The 16,963-nt window shown below is 36.5% G+C and overlaps 2 protein-coding genes and 1 pseudogene across 5 annotated transcripts; all 3 read left to right on the top strand.

The window, feature by feature from the left end:
* On the top strand, window positions 2,477–5,423 carry LOC18780841 (mitochondrial pyruvate carrier 4). 2 transcript variants are annotated; one of them, XM_007212209.2, is made up of 5 exons: window positions 2,490–2,696; window positions 3,413–3,511; window positions 3,602–3,654; window positions 4,651–4,724; window positions 4,929–5,423. In XM_007212209.2, exons 1-5 carry the CDS (start codon window positions 2,642–2,644, stop codon window positions 4,972–4,974), a joined length of 327 nt encoding a protein of 108 aa, XP_007212271.1. In that variant the 5' UTR covers window positions 2,490–2,641; the 3' UTR covers window positions 4,975–5,423. The 2 variants fall into 2 exon arrangements, with proteins under 2 accessions (XP_020418596.1, XP_007212271.1); XM_020563007.1 differs by having other exon boundaries at window positions 2,477–2,696; window positions 3,413–3,654.
* On the top strand, window positions 6,485–9,599 carry LOC18778333 (annotated as a pseudogene). Its single transcript, XR_002271447.1, has 6 exons — window positions 6,485–6,706; window positions 6,858–7,433; window positions 7,599–7,739; window positions 7,835–7,992; window positions 8,868–9,041; window positions 9,103–9,599. The product of XR_002271447.1 is annotated as an uncharacterized LOC18778333 (transcript).
* LOC18781322 (protein GrpE) lies at window positions 13,189–16,746 on the top strand. Of its 2 annotated transcripts, XM_020563006.1 has the most exons (6): window positions 13,193–13,650; window positions 14,396–14,600; window positions 14,688–14,881; window positions 15,040–15,207; window positions 15,535–15,663; window positions 16,291–16,746. In XM_020563006.1, the coding sequence occupies exons 1-6, from the start codon at window positions 13,513–13,515 to the stop codon at window positions 16,387–16,389; spliced, it is 933 nt and encodes a 310-aa protein (XP_020418595.1). In that variant the 5' UTR covers window positions 13,193–13,512; the 3' UTR covers window positions 16,390–16,746. The 2 variants fall into 2 exon arrangements, with proteins under 2 accessions (XP_007211534.1, XP_020418595.1); XM_007211472.2 differs by having other exon boundaries at window positions 13,189–13,650; window positions 14,396–14,881.

Below are 16,963 nucleotides of genomic sequence, written 5' to 3'. Positions count from 1 at the left end.
GATTTTATCCAATATTAGGAAGAGAACTACTGCTTGCGGTTGAGAGGGTTGTAACAAGTAGTCTTCTATGTAGAGTTGCCGCAACTACAATACAACTACTAAAGCTAAAGGCAACAAGATTGATGATGTGTGTTGGTCGTTTCTATGCTCTCAATGGTCATAATAGACTGACCAATTCATGTCCTTGTATAATGTTGTGCATTTTTGTATATATATATATTTTTTTTACAGTAATGTAATTGGAACTAATGCTTTACTTCATGAAATATCAATTTTCAGCTTTTGTAAATCTCCATTGGAGTGTCTCCACACAAAAAAGTGGATCATGAGTAATTTTCATTTGGACAGATCAATAAAATCAACAAACACAATTATTTATTTTGCTCGACAATTCAACCAAAACAACAAAAAAGTTCATAATTTCCATTTCTGGAACTCTTTGATCTTATCATAGCTTTAACACAATGCAATTATCCTATCATTTTCCATGCTATCATAGAAATTCTAGAGAAATTCTATGACACCACCACCGGTACCAGTTGGGAGAGCATCTTTTTTGCCCACTTCTCTTACTGATGTGGCATTTGGCCTTCAAGGAGATGGTTCAATAGCAGTAGCACCAGTCATGAACCCAAGAGCTCCAAATCGTATACTTAGCGAAGCAGCGGCAAGAGCCAGAGCTTCTATGTACTCAATGGCTGGATTTAATTGCGACGAGGGTACATTCAATAACAACGACATGAATATGAGACTAAAGTCCCTCTTTGCATTATATTACTAGCACCTCCTTCTATGTCCCTTCGTATATAAACATTGCATATGGAACCACGAATGACATACCTATTCGTACAATCTCAACAGCTCCCTTGCGTTACTTCTTCATTCCTGTGTTAATTCAATACTTGTCTAGCCTGCCAATCGTTATCTTGATATGAGATTACCTGCTATTCCTAACAAAGGCGATGAATATCGTGACTATTGGGATAACATATTCATATGCCTTGTTTTAAGCATTAAGTCTTTTCCTTCGGGAAGTCATTCCAGGAAAGAAAGCCAATCATGGAGGAAAGCAAGTCAGTCAAAGGGTAGCAAGCGAGTTCCTTCCCATCGGTCCTAGTTTGCTTATTTCCTATCTCTTGTGCAAGGCTAGTTGTCCATAGCGCTAACATGCTCGGGCTCCTGTCTGTGATAGAATGGTTTCATGCTCTTTCCCTCTCTTTGTCTTATCCATTTGGGGATTTCTTATAACTAATATATGTGTTTTGATGTTGAAAAAATATTTAGACTGAAATGTTCGTTGCTGAAGGAAAAAGTAATTGAGGGTGGAATTACAAATGTTTTTCGTAAGGCGAGGTAGTCAGTGCAGGTAGGCGAGGGCAAGTCTACGATTTATGGGTGTATATACTATTTCCTTTTGTCGTTATAGCAATCTTTCTTAGTGCACCCTTAGGCGAGGAAAGAGAGAATGCTTGGTAGCATGACAATAGGAGTTTAGTAGGCAAGGTATTAGCACACTTTTCTCTAAGGGTTGAAAGCCAGTAGTAAACCAGTCAGCTAGTTGAAGTTAGAAAGTTCAGAAGTAGCTGCTCTCCCAGCTGCACATTCATCGTCTATAATAGCATGCGACACTGTCTTTTCTTGTTGATGGTAAGTGAAAAAGATGAATCATATACCCCTATTTTTACCTACAAAAAACAAGGACACCCTATTTTTGTTTGGTCTGAGATCATTTTCAGATGAATCAATAAGCCTCATACTTTTCTGTTAAAAGAGTATGGTCTGTTTGGAAACTTTCTTGTTTTATTTTACTAAAGATGGAGAAGAAAATGGATAAAAATGTGAGAAAAGAGATTATAGAAGTTAGGGAACATAACATAAATCACATTGGTTTGTAATATAAAAAACTGCTTTTAAAATACAATTTCAAATAAATTTTAGTTTCAGCTTTATTTATACCCTTTCCTCTCTCTCTTAAAGCTAGACTGAGATAATAGACTGATGAACTAAACAGAATTACAATCTTCTTTATTTAGTTTCAGCTCATTGTGAAGGCAATTGAAACTAATAGCAATTGCAATCTTCTTCGCTAATTGGGTGTTCCATGCTATATGTCCTTTTTGTTTTTAAGTACTTACACTTCCTTTTATTTTTTACTACTTTGCAATTGCAATATACTTTTCCACACTAACACAAAGGAATTTTAGGGTAAACAGTTGTTATATAGCGCCATGTTGTTGAGCAAACCAATGTTGCCAATTGGGCACGGCACGCCTGGAAAAAACTTGAGTATAAAAGTAAAGAAAAAGAGGGACTCAAATGTAAATTGGGTATAAGTTCAGAGACTAATAAAACGAATAATATCAAAAAATTATTATGAAAAAAAATGTCTCTGAAAAAAAAAAAAAAAAAAAAAAAAACTATATGGTGCCTGATTAAAAAATATTCCTCTAGTACAAAATAAACTTAAAAAATCTATATGTACAACCTGATAAAAGAATTTTCCAAACATGGGCACAAGCCTAGAACCTTGTACTCGGTCGGTGAGGTCCCGAAGTAGGTGGCACGATGTGGTGAGCTAAACTTCACCCTGTTTTCCCAAAACTCACAAAGACAGAGCCAGACAGATAGAAACCGATCTCCCATGGCAGCTTCAAAGGTCCAAGCTTTCTGGAACCACCCAGCAGGCCCTAAAACCAGTTTGTTATCTTCATTTTTCTTTTTATGTTTTCCTTCAACATTCTATAATTGTTCTTATACGGTTTTAAGAGTTTTGAACTTTATTATACTGTATTAGATTCGATCCTGTAAAAGATTGAATTTTGGCATCTGGGTTTTGGCTAATCCATGCAGACAATCAGGTTTTGACAACGGAATTATCAATTTTTTATTTTCTATTCATTAAAATATGCGGAGATGATCAATTTTGATGCACTTCATTTTGGTTACAGAACCAGCCAGGAATTTAGGAGGGAACATTAGAAAATGTAGAAAATTTTAATCTAAAATTTCTGTTCAATTGCAATTGCACACAAAATCTTCAGTGCATGATGAATTCTTCCATTGATTTTCCATTTAATTGTGCAATCATTCTTTAATCATGTTTACTGTAGAAAACGCCACCTCCTATACTGACCGGCATAACTGACAGGATTGGTGTTAATTTCATGAGTAAGAAAAATAGTGGATCTAACTTGTTAGCCTAATGCCTAAAACATTTTTGTACGAGATAAATAATTTATTCAATCTCAAGAACTCAAGTCTCTGCTCTAACCAACAATACAAGTCTCAAAATTTGTCATGAATCATGATAATTAGGTGTTTAGGTGGGGCTATTGAGTTGTTTTGTGTCGTGCCGGAACCTGCCATGTTATTTTAGTGACTCGTAGATTAAGAGTGTCTCATGATAATGCAGTTCACTTTTGGGCTCCAACTTTTAAATGGGGCATTAGCATAGCAAATATTGCTGATTTCTCAAAGCCACCTGAAAATATCTCTTATCCTCAGCAAATAGGTATGCACCTTTTGGGAATACAGGTTTTCAGCTGTCTATGTCTTTGTTTAGAATTATGGTATATATCATACCTGAAATATTGTTTTGCAGCTGTTACGTGCACTGGGCTTATTTGGTCTCGTTACAGTATGGTGATTACTCCGGTATGTTTGTTTTCTGGCTCTGAAAGATGTTAGGGTCCAACACTTATTGCTTTTTATAAAGTAGTTCCAACAAACTTATAATAGTTGCATCATAAGCTGCAAAACCTGCTACACGACCACTAACATCACAAAATTATCATCTTTGTGCATTGTAAGGCCATGATGAAGAAAAAAGAGGATTTAATCTTGTCCAAATAGCTAGTTACCTATAAGTGCAGATTCTTCTCTCTGGAGGAGAATCTGTTAGACCCTTCCAACCTGCATTGTGTATTCTAGCCGCTTCATTTACTGCATGAAGTATTTGCTCCTCAGTTTTAGATTTACTTGCATATATATTCTTTCAATTTTCTCCTTCCATATTTTGCATATGTGCTAAATCCAGAAAAGTTAAGTACATTGTCTTAAAGCTCTGTATTGGCAAGTCCACCAGCCAATTCGAGTCTATTTCCAACTTCTAGCAGCTACTCATCAACCAGTCTTTGATGGACACTGCACCTAGGAAACAGGTGCCCTTGATTTTCCATCATATTATGATGGAAGACACATAGCAGCTGCTCATTGAGCAAGTCTCTCTTTTTATATAGCCTGTTTTTCATTGCATTGGATTTTAGGAATAGGATTTCTGGGAATTGTTTTTTATTGGGCTACCTTAACACTTATTCTGGACACTTCATTTTGAATTGATGGTGTCTGGACCTTTCTGTGCATTTCTTTTGCCTTCTAACAGTGCTGCTTGGCTGGTTAATTTTTTCACCGTACTTTATTGAAGCTGGTTGAATTACATAATGACTGACCTATATAATTACACAAGAAGTAGTGCTTTTGTCTGGTTGATTGGCTGTATATAACTATTTCAGTTCTATATGATTTGCCACATGGTGGCATTTGTAATTGCATCAGATAAATGTTCATGCTACTTAAGAAAAATTATTCTTTGATACTTAACTTACTTGCAGCTTATTGCGAAGCTCTCATGAGATTATTCTGAAATTGCAGAAAAACTGGAATCTTTTTAGTGTTAATGTTGCAATGGCTGGGACAGGCTTGGCTCAATTGTCACGCAAAATAACGTAAGTTGGAATCCAGTATATACTCATATGTTCAATATACGATTTGGGACTTAAGTGTTCATCTTTGGTGCAAAGTAGCAATTTATTGTTTTGGATGGATAAAGATGGTTTTGTTGAAAAGTATCAAAACATGCGCACAAGTTTATTGACAGGTTGAGTTTGACTTCTTTTTTTTTTCCTTTCGTGCTTTTAATCACCTTCCAGGCATGACTACTTTTCCGACACAGACGCAGCTGTACAAAAAGAATGATCACAAACCTTTCCGTATGTACATTGAGTTCATGATGCTAGCTTTTCTGTCTCTTGATTAATTTTCCCCGAGAACTGCAATGTGAAGTACACTAAGAAATCAGGCGTTTTTGTTGTTGTGGTTGTACTTTTGGTCTTATTAGCTTGTAATTTAAGTTTTTGAGTGTTTTCAATTGACTACCCGTGCACGTTGCTTTGTGCTTAAATTGAGAAAACCCTGCATTCTTTTATCTTTGGAGCAACTTGAGAGACACACCTGAGCTTGAACTTCTGATGAGTTACTGGAAGTTGGTGGATTTGCCATTGGATACAAGAATGTTGATTGGAGAATTGACTCAAGGTCCATAAGTTTGGGGATCTCTAAGATCACTTTTCCTGTTCATTGCTGTTTTTCTTTATAAGAATTGATTTACAATAATGATATGGTGTTTTTGTTTTTGTTTTACTAAAGTCATTATGTTCATGTGGATTTCCAGTCCTGGTTTAATGTAGATATTTAGGCATCCATAACACCAGGGAAAGGAACAACTAAGATAAATGAATTTATGTTGTGTTTGATCCAATTATATGTATAAGATAAATATGATTTCTCTGCTGGCTTTCACATTGCTTGACTTTTCATTTGAGCTTTGCAATGGCTATTTTGTATCACACTATCAATGCTTATATTATTAAACCTGAAGTGAAGCCATATATTCTTGGATTTGTGACAAGGTAAATCAATGGCAAGATAAATAGAAAATTTAATTTCCCATTTTCTTTCCTTTTAAACTTCTAACAAATTAATCGAACTTATCTACAAAATTCCTCTCTCATCTACAAAATTTATTGTGGAGAAAACATGGCAAGGGGCACTTCCCCAATTGCTCAGGAGATATACAAACTAATAACAAGGGTAGAACTTGGCATATGATATAAGTACAACCATAGTCTAAAATATTGATAATATTGACGAAATATTAATGATATTATCGTTTTTTCAGGGCATATTTTGGAATATAGACATATATCGTATAGATAATCAATAATATCGGAAAATATCGACATCGATAATTTCTCTCACATTTCAGCAACATTTGGTCAAAATATCTCTATAATATCGATAATATCAAGATGATGAAGACAATGAAAAATTTGAAGAGTTATTTACACTAACATCCCTTGTGATTTCTTGTGTTTTCAAAAAACCCTCTCAGGTCTCAAAAATTTCACAAACACTCTCTAAGGTTTCAGTTTGTTTTTTAAAAAACTCATTTCCATTGATTGTTTGCTCAAAAATTAATAATTTTATTGTAAAAAAAAAAAATCATACAAATGACAAAGTTAACCTCAATAAAATATATGATATCCATCTCTTTTTTTTTTTTTTTTGAGGACCTTTCCTATTAAAAGGGGCGAAAACATATTAAATTTACACACACAACACGGATGCTAGGACTCGAACTCAGGACCTTACTTGAGGAGGTAAATACTCTAAACTACTACACTAGTGGGTCATTTTCCCATATCTTCTTTATAAAGTAAGAAGTTTACAACAAATATTATAACCATTCATATCAAACATAATTTTGTGGTAGACACAGAAAAATTTCAAATCAAATGCAAGTGTGGTCATAACTAAGTTCTAAACGAGCTCAGTTAGTAGTTATTTTATAAGCCGTGAGAATTAAAAAAAATTAGAGCAGCAGAGTCTCTGAGTCTGCCTCTGAGTTGTTGGAATCTTCGATGGGAAGGTAAGTCTTCCGACCAGTGGCTTTAATTCTTCAAAGCTTGACCTTTATTTCTTCATATCAATCTTGTTAATTTCTTTTTTCAAACCATAACCACAACGATAAATTAAACCACTTTGAAATTTGTGGGTCTTCTTCTATGTACACTGAACAGAAAGAAAAAGTATAATAAGGTTAAGAAGGAGCAGGTGTTGTTGTGCTGGAGCTTTCCCCACCATGGCTGGTACAAGCTCAACGTGGATGGGAGCTACCGCAGTGGATCTGGGTGCATTGCAGGAGGTGGTGTGATCAGAAATCAAGAAGGAGAATGGTTATCTGGGTTTGCTGCAAATTTGGGAACAGGCAAAGTTATTGAAGCAGAGCTTTGGGCCTTATACAGAGGCTTGGAGCTTGCTTGGAAATCTGGGTTGGCCCCAATTGAGGTGGAAACTGACTCAACCACTGTTTTGAAGCTTATGCATAACCCAGTTGAGGTTAATTGGAAACACCCTCAGTTTAACTTGATCAAGAGCTGCCAGAATCTCCTTAACCAAAGCTGGAGTTGTTCTCTGAATCATGCGTATTGGCAGCAAAACAGTGTAGCTGATTGTCTAGCTAATTTTGGGCTGACTATGGAGCTGGGGTGCCATTATTTTGATGTTCCTCCACCTCTCTGTGAGCCTTTTTTAGTTCAGGATATCTCTAGGGTTGCTCAACCCAGGTTTCTTCCTCCCTCTGTCATAGAATACAGGTGTGTTGTGGGTTGCTGACTTGTGTTTTTGGGCCTTGGTCACTATGTAACCAAAACAAACAAATTAAGTTATGGGTCTTCTATACTAGTTTATTTTGTGTGATGTTTGGTGTGATTGTGGCATGCTATTTTCTTATTTGTGGGTTTTGGGTTTGTACTTTGTAGAAAAATAAAGAAATTGGAGGAAGTGGATATTCACATGGAAGATCTTGCATCTGTTATATTCACATGGAAAGTTGACAACTTCTCTAAGTTGGATGCTGTCAAGCATTACTCTGATGTCTTCGTCATCGGTGTTTTTGAATGGTATTTTTGAGTATCTCCTACCATTCACAAGCTAATATATTTCTTTAAATTGTGATATGTTCTGGTTTTTTACTTGCCTTGTTTGGTTTGGTCAGGCGAATCCTTATGTATCCAAGGGGGAACAATGTAGACTACTTGTCGGTTTATCTGGATGTTACAGGTTCTTCAACATTGCCATTAGGGTGGGCTAGATATGCGCGATTCAGCTTGACCATCGTTAATCAACTTCAAAGCAGCGAGTCTTTAACAAAGGGTACTTTGTTTTATGTTCTTGTTGCCTATTTCACATTTATCTTCGTTTTTGTCGGTTTCCATGTTATTTTATAACTTCTAGGGAAAAGCTAACTTATTACAGGGAACTGGTGCTTGTTGCGTCCTGTTATGGATATTTTGGTTTGATTCTGTCTCACACTTACTGCAAATGATGATTATGTTTATGATTATGCATCGATACCTTACTGGCGTCTCTATACTTTAATTTTTTACCGCACAAGATACTGAAAGTCGATAAAGGAAAGGAAATATGCAACTTTGTTTATTTAAGAATGAGCACTTATTTAAGGATGACAGTTTAATTTCCTATTTAAGGTATAGAACAAACAAAATCTTATAGGCATTGATTTGGGTAATCTGGCCCCCTAATGTCAGCTGAATTATGTACCCTAGGTTCGCTATATAAAACGTTCTTTTTGGAATATAAATATGTGCGTGTATTTGTTAAATAAGTAAAATAAACAGCTAATAATTGATCATCAGATCTCTTTCTGCAGTCCGGATTAAAACAATTCAGATTGGAGTGTCTTGATCTCGAGTCTTGACAATGCGGACCGTGGAAGTCTTTTAATCTTGGATCTAATACTTTAGGACTAACTAGTTATTTTAGTTACTTATTTAAGTACTTACTGGAGCATCTCTCTCTCTCTCTCATGTTGCCTGCCTCTGTCACGTACTGCAAAATGGATCCAGATCTTGAATTTTTCCATATATATGTATATTTTTTTATGGGTTTGGTTGGCCTTTGAAAACTTAATTGAGTTCATATATCATCAAATTTAAAGCTTTGGAATGGGCTTCCTTTGTTGTTATTTCTTCACCTGTTTTGTGATCCTTAATATTTGGACTTTGCAGATACTGAACATGTGTTCAATAAAAGTGACAGTAACTCGGGCTTCACATCATTAATTCCTCTAAGTGAGTTTTGTGACCATTGTAAAGGATATGTTGTGAATGACACATGTATCATTGAAGCCAAGGTTGCAGTCCATAAGTCTGAAATTAAGATTTTAGAAGAACAAAAAACTCGTAGAAGCACGACGAGCAGGGACCTTCAAATCTAATCCTCTAAAAGTTCCAGATTGATCAGCAGCAAATAAGGCACCATGTTGTGAGAAGGTGTCTGCCTTCCAGGAGGAACCAAGTTCGGAGAAGGCTTGCACTGATAGCCCTGCTAATCCTCCCATTGTCATGGAACATGTGTCGTCCACACCAGCTGGGGAGCTCATGGTTTTCTGGGGTTTAAGTGTAAAACAGAAAAAGCTTTTGCTCCGCTGCCTGATGAAGTTTGTTCCTGGCATCCTTCTTTAATAGAATTCCAAAAGAAGAGCCGTCACATGTCAACTGAGTGGGCATTCACAGCTTCAGGCCAACTCCTGCATTTTTTAAAGAGTACAGAAAAGGTCAAGGATATGACAGATGGTGTCTCTGAGCACCTAAAACTTTTATGGGAGGAGCTTGAGACCTTCAGGTTTGACTTGGCTTGGCTGGGGCCCCATGTGTTGGCGTGACTTGTGGATATTGACTTACTTTCCTTACACACCAAGAATTCCTATTATAATTGTAATTGATTTACTTTAATTCCTGATTTCCTACTCTAAATAGATTTAGGAATTTATTATTTACTTGCCCATTCAGGTTTCATTGTATTATAAATATGACCTCCTACAAGGAAAAGAATACACAGAAAATTCCCACAAACAAATATTCTCTCATAGTTTTAATATTTTAGCATGGTATCAGAGCCAGGTTCGATCTAGGGACCTGTGCTTGTGTTCTTCTTGAAATTTAAGTGCTCTTCTCCCCCCTTGAGAGGGGGGGGAGGGGGAGTGAAAGGGATATGTTTATTGACCTATCCCAATTACCTTGACATATTTCCATGAAGATGTTGCTTATTTCTTGACTCCGACGACCCCTTCTCTTCAAGGGGAGAGGAAGATTGAAGAGAAGTTGTGTCTGAGTGAATTAGCTAAAGTTTATATGGAAGAATTTATTGTTGCCACTGCCGTGCTCATGGGATTTCGGTGTTCTGCCTTACCTATTGCCGTGCTCACAGGGTTTCTGTGTTCTGCCTTATCAATTGCTGTGCTCACACAGTTTCTGTGTTCTGCCTTACCTACTGCCGTGCTCACAGGGTTTCTGTGTTCTGCCTTATCTACACCCGTGCTCACAGGGTTTCTGTGTTTTGCTATGTGCCCTATTTTTTAGGGTTTGCTCTTGTGTTTCCGCTGTGAACTTTGTTTTTAGTTTGTCACTTGTTTCACTCGTGGTTGTCAAGTTGGGCCTGCGAAATATCTTTGCCCAACTTGAGGGGGAGTGTTGGCGAGTCCTTATTTCATTAGAATTTTGGTTACTTACCAATTATATTTTGTCATATTGTAATAGAGATTATTTTATTTAGTGTTATGGGGGTTGATGATTTTTTCAACCCTCATAGAGGTAGCACCACCGACTCATTCTCTCATTCTCCACCAACCATCGTTGAGTTGAGTGCCCAGATGGCTCTGCTCCTACAGATGCAGACTTTTACCCCGAACCTAATCCAGAATCAGGATCCTCTTTTGACGACCCCGACCCCGACTCCGACTATAACGACAACGACCCCGACCCTGACTCCGAAGACGACCCCGACCCCGACTCCGAAGACGACCCCGACCCCGACTCCGAAGACGACCTCGACCCCGACCCCGACTCCGACTCCGAAGACGACATCGACCCCCACTCCAATGATGACCCCAACCCCGAATTTGGCTCTGATTCAGACCCTGATCCCGATTTCAACTCTGACTCCGGCCTCGACTCAGGCTCATATTCCGATCCCAATTCCTACTCAACTGTATCCTATGCATCTTCCGCTGCACAGATTATGACTTCTCGACTAACGACCCCGACGCATGGACCAGATTGCGCATTTTGTGAAATCCGAGGATCAATTGGCGGATATTTTGACAAAGGCGATTTCCAGTAAAGCATTCCACAATTCACTGGATCAGTTGGGCATTGGCGACATCTATGCACCAACGTGAGGGGGAGTGTTGGCGTGACTTGTGGATATTGACTTACTTTCCTTACACACCAAGAATTCCTATTATAATTGTAATTGATTTACTTTAATTCCTGATTTCCTACTCTAAATAGATTTAGGAATTTATTATTTACTTGCCCATTCAGGTTTCATTATATTATAAATATGACCTCCTACAAGGAAAAGAATACACAGAAAATTCCCACAAACAAATATTCTCTCATAATTTTAATATTTTAGCACCATGTTCATAGCGCTTTAGGTATGAAGAATTTTGTGGGAAGGGTAGGGCAACGGAAAAGACTGAGAGAGGATATAGATGCTTTGGAGATTAAAACAAAGCGGCTAAAGGCTAAGCTATTGCTTGCGGAGGTAAATCTTGAGGTAGCAATAAGAGATTTCCACAGGGCTAAATGACGAGATAGATATGGATGGTGAGTTGGGTAATGGGATGTAGAATTTTCCCTTGAATTGCTGAAGATATGCAATGTACGACACATAACGCAAAGTTTGACTGGATTGTTCGGGGTCCCCTTTACTGGAGGCCACCTCTCCCCAAAAGCAATGCAGCTTAAGGCGTTAATTGATGTACTAAAAAAGGCCAAGGTTGCTTTGCTTTGTGAAGCTGATTGAGAAAAGGCCAGGACTTTAGCATTTGGGCGGGGTATTGGAGGAAGTTAAGACAATTTAAGCACACTTTGCACACCATGTCTTTAGGTAGTTGTAACATAGTTGCACAAATCAGTCGGAAAAGCATGCCTTTTGTTGTAATCAATCTTTTATCTGGATGGAGAAGGGGTGTTTGCTTGCTCCTTTGTGATATGTCGAATGTATTGAGAAACATATAAGACTACTAATACAAATTCATGGTAGAACTTGCGTTTGTAAACTAGCTTGCAAAAGAATGGTGCCCAAGAGCACACACATACCAGTTCAAGATCTTCTTTTGTTTTGTTTTGTTTTCTTTAAAATGTGATATATTGGGATTGTAAATTTCCGTATGCTTCTCTGTGCGTGACATCTTGTAAGTCCGCTCCATTTACACCGGCCCTAGTTGAAGCACATTGCTTTCTTTGAGAAGACTTTCACTCACCTATCAATATTCAATAACTTGATATTATACCAATACATAATACCAATCTTCACTTGTTAATCTATATATATAAAGCAAAAGGCAGAGAATGGTGAAACATTCAAAATACTATAAAATGCCCTTTGTTAATTCAAACATTAAGAATTGAAATTATTAATTAAATGAGGATAATATGATAAATTCATATTTTTTAATATTAAAAAAATTAAAATTAAAAATAAAATAAGATAATAGGTCCTACTTTTATGGAACATAACTATCCTGTTATCTTTTATTAATTCTAAAAATAAAATAAAAAAGAAAAAGAAAACCAATTGGCACATGCATGAGCATGTGTCAAGGGGCTAGTGTAGTTTATATGTCAATTTTTTATTTATTTATGGTATCTAGCTTAGTGGAATGGTAAAATATAGTTTCGATATTAGTTGATAAGAGCTTTATGGGTAAAATTTGTCTTTGCAAAACCGTCTTGAAAAAAAAAAAAAAAAAAGGGTGCCCAAGAGCTCGTATACTAGTTTAAAATCTTTTAGGGCCTGTTTGGTATTCAACTTGAATCCAACATTTTAAATTCAAAAACAAAATTTGAGTCCAAAATAAAGAAAATATGTTTGGTAGCCTTATTTTTAAAAACACCCTAATTATTTAAAACAAAAAAAATTCTATTTTTTCAATTTTTTTTTAACAACCCACAAGTTCTCAAATTTTTTAAATTTGAAAACAATTTTAAAGTTGCATACCAAACACATTTTTGAATCTTAAAAATATATTTAAGAACTTCTTATTTTTAAAAAAAAATCAAAATTTTTGAGTTTCATAATTAAATTGTATACCAAACTACTCCTAAAGTGAGATATCAAGTTCCTGTCAATATGAATGAAATAGCTCAAAGTGGAATTTCCATAAATTGTATGACCAAACCAACGTGTTTGATCAAAAGAAAGAACGGAAAGAAACCACCAATGTGGATTCAAGTATGTGGTTTCAAACGATGTCGTGTCACTGCTACTAAGTCACCTTTAAACCACTTGCGATCAAATATCGGGTGAGCCAGCCGAAAAGGTTCTGGATGCTTCTAAACCCCAAAGTGAAAAACCTATCTTCAAAAACCCAATCGGACTTCAGACGAAAATACCCTCTGAAAGACGCAAATCCCCACATCATTAGCTTCAACTTGGAATTTGCTTAAGGGCATTGTCGTCAACCAAAAAATACCACCGGCAGCGCCCTAATTTCTCGTCTCTCTGTTTATCTTTCTCTCCAAGCACATCCATTCTCCGTCTCTCTCTCTTTGCTTTACAAACTTCTCCTACAAGGCCAGACCAGCCCAATCTATATTGAAACCCGAATTTTCATACCGATTTTGCCCTTCCAGCTCCTCAGCCATGTTCGTGTCTAGGGTTTTAAGTCGTGCCTCAAGGACCCTTCCCAGGAGCACAATGCTCATCGCCGCTCCACAAAATCATCACTTGCCAATTCTATGCAATCAGTCCCAAGCTCTGATCCACGATTTTTCCATTAAGGTGCCAGAAAATCCCTTTATCTCTTTAATTTTTTCCACTAGGGTTTTGCTAGGGTTTTAGGTTTTTCTGCAAAATTCACCAATATTACTGCTTTTTTGGATCCGACTGGTTCTCTTGTTGATCAAGCGCTGTTTTTAATGATTATAAAATAGTATCGATGTTTCTTAGTCATGGAATTTGAGGTTTTGTGTCTTTAGCTTATCAAGCCTAAAAGCGGATTTGGAGAGATAACATATGATAATTGGCCTTCTGGGTTTATTATTTTCTTTTCAAATTATGAATATTGAGGAACATTTATACTTCATTGTAGGCTAGTTTTCCAAGTGGAATTAAAAAGAATTTCATAATCTTTATGATTGGAACCAGCCAATTTTTTATGTATAACAATTTGCTTCAAATGATGAACAAAAATCATATACATGTATATCTACATATGCTAGTTTGGTTACAATTTGTACAGTGACATTTTTTGCGTCACCTTAATTTCTATGCTTAATGTCGAGCAGAGCAGGTTAGGTTCTCAGGATATTCTGCAACCTTAGCACTTTAGCCAACAGCTATGAAGTTCTTTAGTAATTGGCCTTCATCTTAGTTTTTTTAGCTTGCTGTTGAGTATAAGGTCCTGTTTCTGATACGAATTGAATCTTAAATTTTAGGGATCTGTTGAAAGAGTTAAAAACTTGCATAGTTTATAGTAACTGGTTTTTCCTAGTAAATTTCTGATTTTATTTCTTTTAAATAACAGTTTTCTCCAAGGCAAGTGTCTCTGTTGCATCATTCAACCCCTAGTTCTTCAATCTCTCAAATATTTGGATTCTCTTCGTCTGCATCGCCACAGCCTTCAGAAAGGGAACATGGAAGTGCTGCAGAGAATGGTGGTGCTTCCACAAATGGAGAGCCAGCAAAAGAAAGTGGAGATGCTAAAGTTTCTGATCAAACAAAAGAATCAGGTTACACTTCAGATTCCCAGTCTAAGAAGTCTCCTTCTGTCAAAAGAAGGAGAGGAGGTACTAAACGAACTGCATTTTCTGATTCAGATTCAGAGGGTGAGGGTGACTTAGGTTTCGATGATCTGGTAAAACTTGTGGCTGAGAAGGAAGAACTTCTGAAGCAGAAACATGAAGAAATCAAGAGAATGCAAGATAAAGTCCTCCGAAGTTATGCAGAGATGGAAAATGTCATGGACAGAACAAGGCGTGAAGCAGAGAATTCGAAGAAATTTGCCGTACAGGTCCTGGTTACTTTTGACATTTTTTCCTGCCCTCAGGAACCTGCTTTTTGCTTTTTTATTTACCTCATTCTTGTTGGAAAATAGATAATTTAATTTTTTGTGAAAAAAGAAATTCTTCTGAGTTTTTACTCTGATGAGTGGTCGTTAATATGTTGCAGAATTTTGCAAAGAGTTTACTAGATGTTGCGGACAATTTGGGGAGAGCTTCTTCAGTTGTCAAAGACAGTTTCTCAAAACTTGATGAGTCTAAGGAATCTGGTGGAGCTGCACCACTTCTAAAAACACTTCTAGAAGGTGTTGAAATGACTGAGAAACAACTTATAGAGGTACACTTTTTTTATCATTTATTTTAACCACTCACCATAAATCCTTCCTGAGTGGAGTGGCTGTTTTAGAGCTGGGACAGCATTGTTTTAAAGGTGCTGGATGTACATTCCGTTTGCCTCACATGGTCAAAAGTTAAAATTAGATCAGCTTAATTTCCTTTTCTTTTTAATAATTACCTTATATTGAGTCAATCAGGCTCATTCTCGCAAATTGTAATTTCCGTTTCATGTGCCATTTTGCATGCATTTGTTTATTGAGTAATGGTTTTGTTAGCAAAAGCAGAAATTAACTGCAATGCTTTAACATATAAATATATTTGCTTTCAGGTATTTAGAAAGTATGGAGTAGAAAAGTTTGATCCTACAAATGAAGCATTTGACCCAAACAAGCATAACGCGGTATTTAATTTAGAAGATGCTTCCAAGCCTCCAGGGACCATTGCTGTAGTTCTCAAGGTATGAAAAAAAATATATAATCAATTCTTTTGCATGCCTCTCCAAATAAGAAAGAAATGCACTACTGTTTGGCATTATCAGTATAGCCTTGGGGTGACATTTTAATGTAATTCGATTGAAACCTTCAAATTGACATGTTGACATCTCACAAGTTTGAAATATTTAGCTTTACTTGTGTTCTAAAAAGAAAATTTCTGAATTGAATAAGGATGTCTGTTTCTTTCTACTGTACTAAATACTTCAGGGGAAGAAAACACAACAGGCACGAGTTTGATGTTGTCAGAAAACATCTTTTTAAAACACACATGCACACATTTTTGCATTGATGTTTATAATTTTATTTTATTTCTGCATGAACTATACAAGTGAATCTTTCCTTTGTTTTATGAATTATATGACAATTGAAAAGAGCCCACACGACCAAAAGGACTTGGATAAATTGTTTGCATGAATGTGACTCATGCGACAAAACTTTTTGAATATTTATGTTTTTTTTGTTCAGCAAAGTGGGGTTTTTACTCTGAAGGCTATTGGTGTATTTTTATTTTTATGGTCCTTAATTAACTTACCAAGTTACTATAGCAGTGAGCGCATAATTAAATACTTTCATATATTTTTGTATTGCAGCCCGGATACATGCTTTATGACCGAGTTGTTAGGCCAGCTGAAGTTGGTGTAACTACAGCACCAGAGAACAATGCAACTGAGGATAATGCTGGCAATTGAATTGCAGCTAATAAAAGTTTCAACGGCCTTGTGGTAAACTGGATAACGTTTCCAAATTTTTTTAATATGTTTGCGAAACTTGAATGAGATTAAATCTTATTCCTGTGACATCCATAAGCTTATTATCCAGTTGCATTTTTTTTTTCTTCCCAATCTTTTATATTAATCCTTGTACTATAATGTTATTTAGATGACACCACAGCTCTGGTTACTCTAGAATTTTCAAGTTTATTTGATTTTGAGTTTGTGTCTGGTATCAAATGCCACGACCGTCCTTGGTTGCAAGTAGTTGCTTGTGTTTTGGTTCCCAGCTTGCTGTGAGTGCATGGAGCAGAGTGTAGAGTTTTTCACGTTGTAGCTTCTGGGTTCTGGTGTTTGTGCTGTGAGTAAGGTTCCTTTGTACAAATGTTATTCTTCTTTAAGAAGCAATATCCTTTGCATTTACACAACCAAAAGAGGTCTTTTAAATTAAAGCATGGCAAACCATTGTTTTCAGTAATTAAAAAGGTCTTATCTCGACAGTCATGGGCCTTAGCCAAGTTGGCTAGAGCGGATGTGCTTCTCACTCTGCACC

Source organism: Prunus persica, chromosome G4 (genome assembly GCF_000346465.2).
Source record: "Prunus persica cultivar Lovell chromosome G4, Prunus_persica_NCBIv2, whole genome shotgun sequence".
Taxonomy (NCBI): domain Eukaryota; kingdom Viridiplantae; phylum Streptophyta; class Magnoliopsida; order Rosales; family Rosaceae; genus Prunus; species Prunus persica.
Note: the sequence above shows the minus strand (reverse complement) of the source record. Positions and strands in the feature narration are given on the sequence as shown.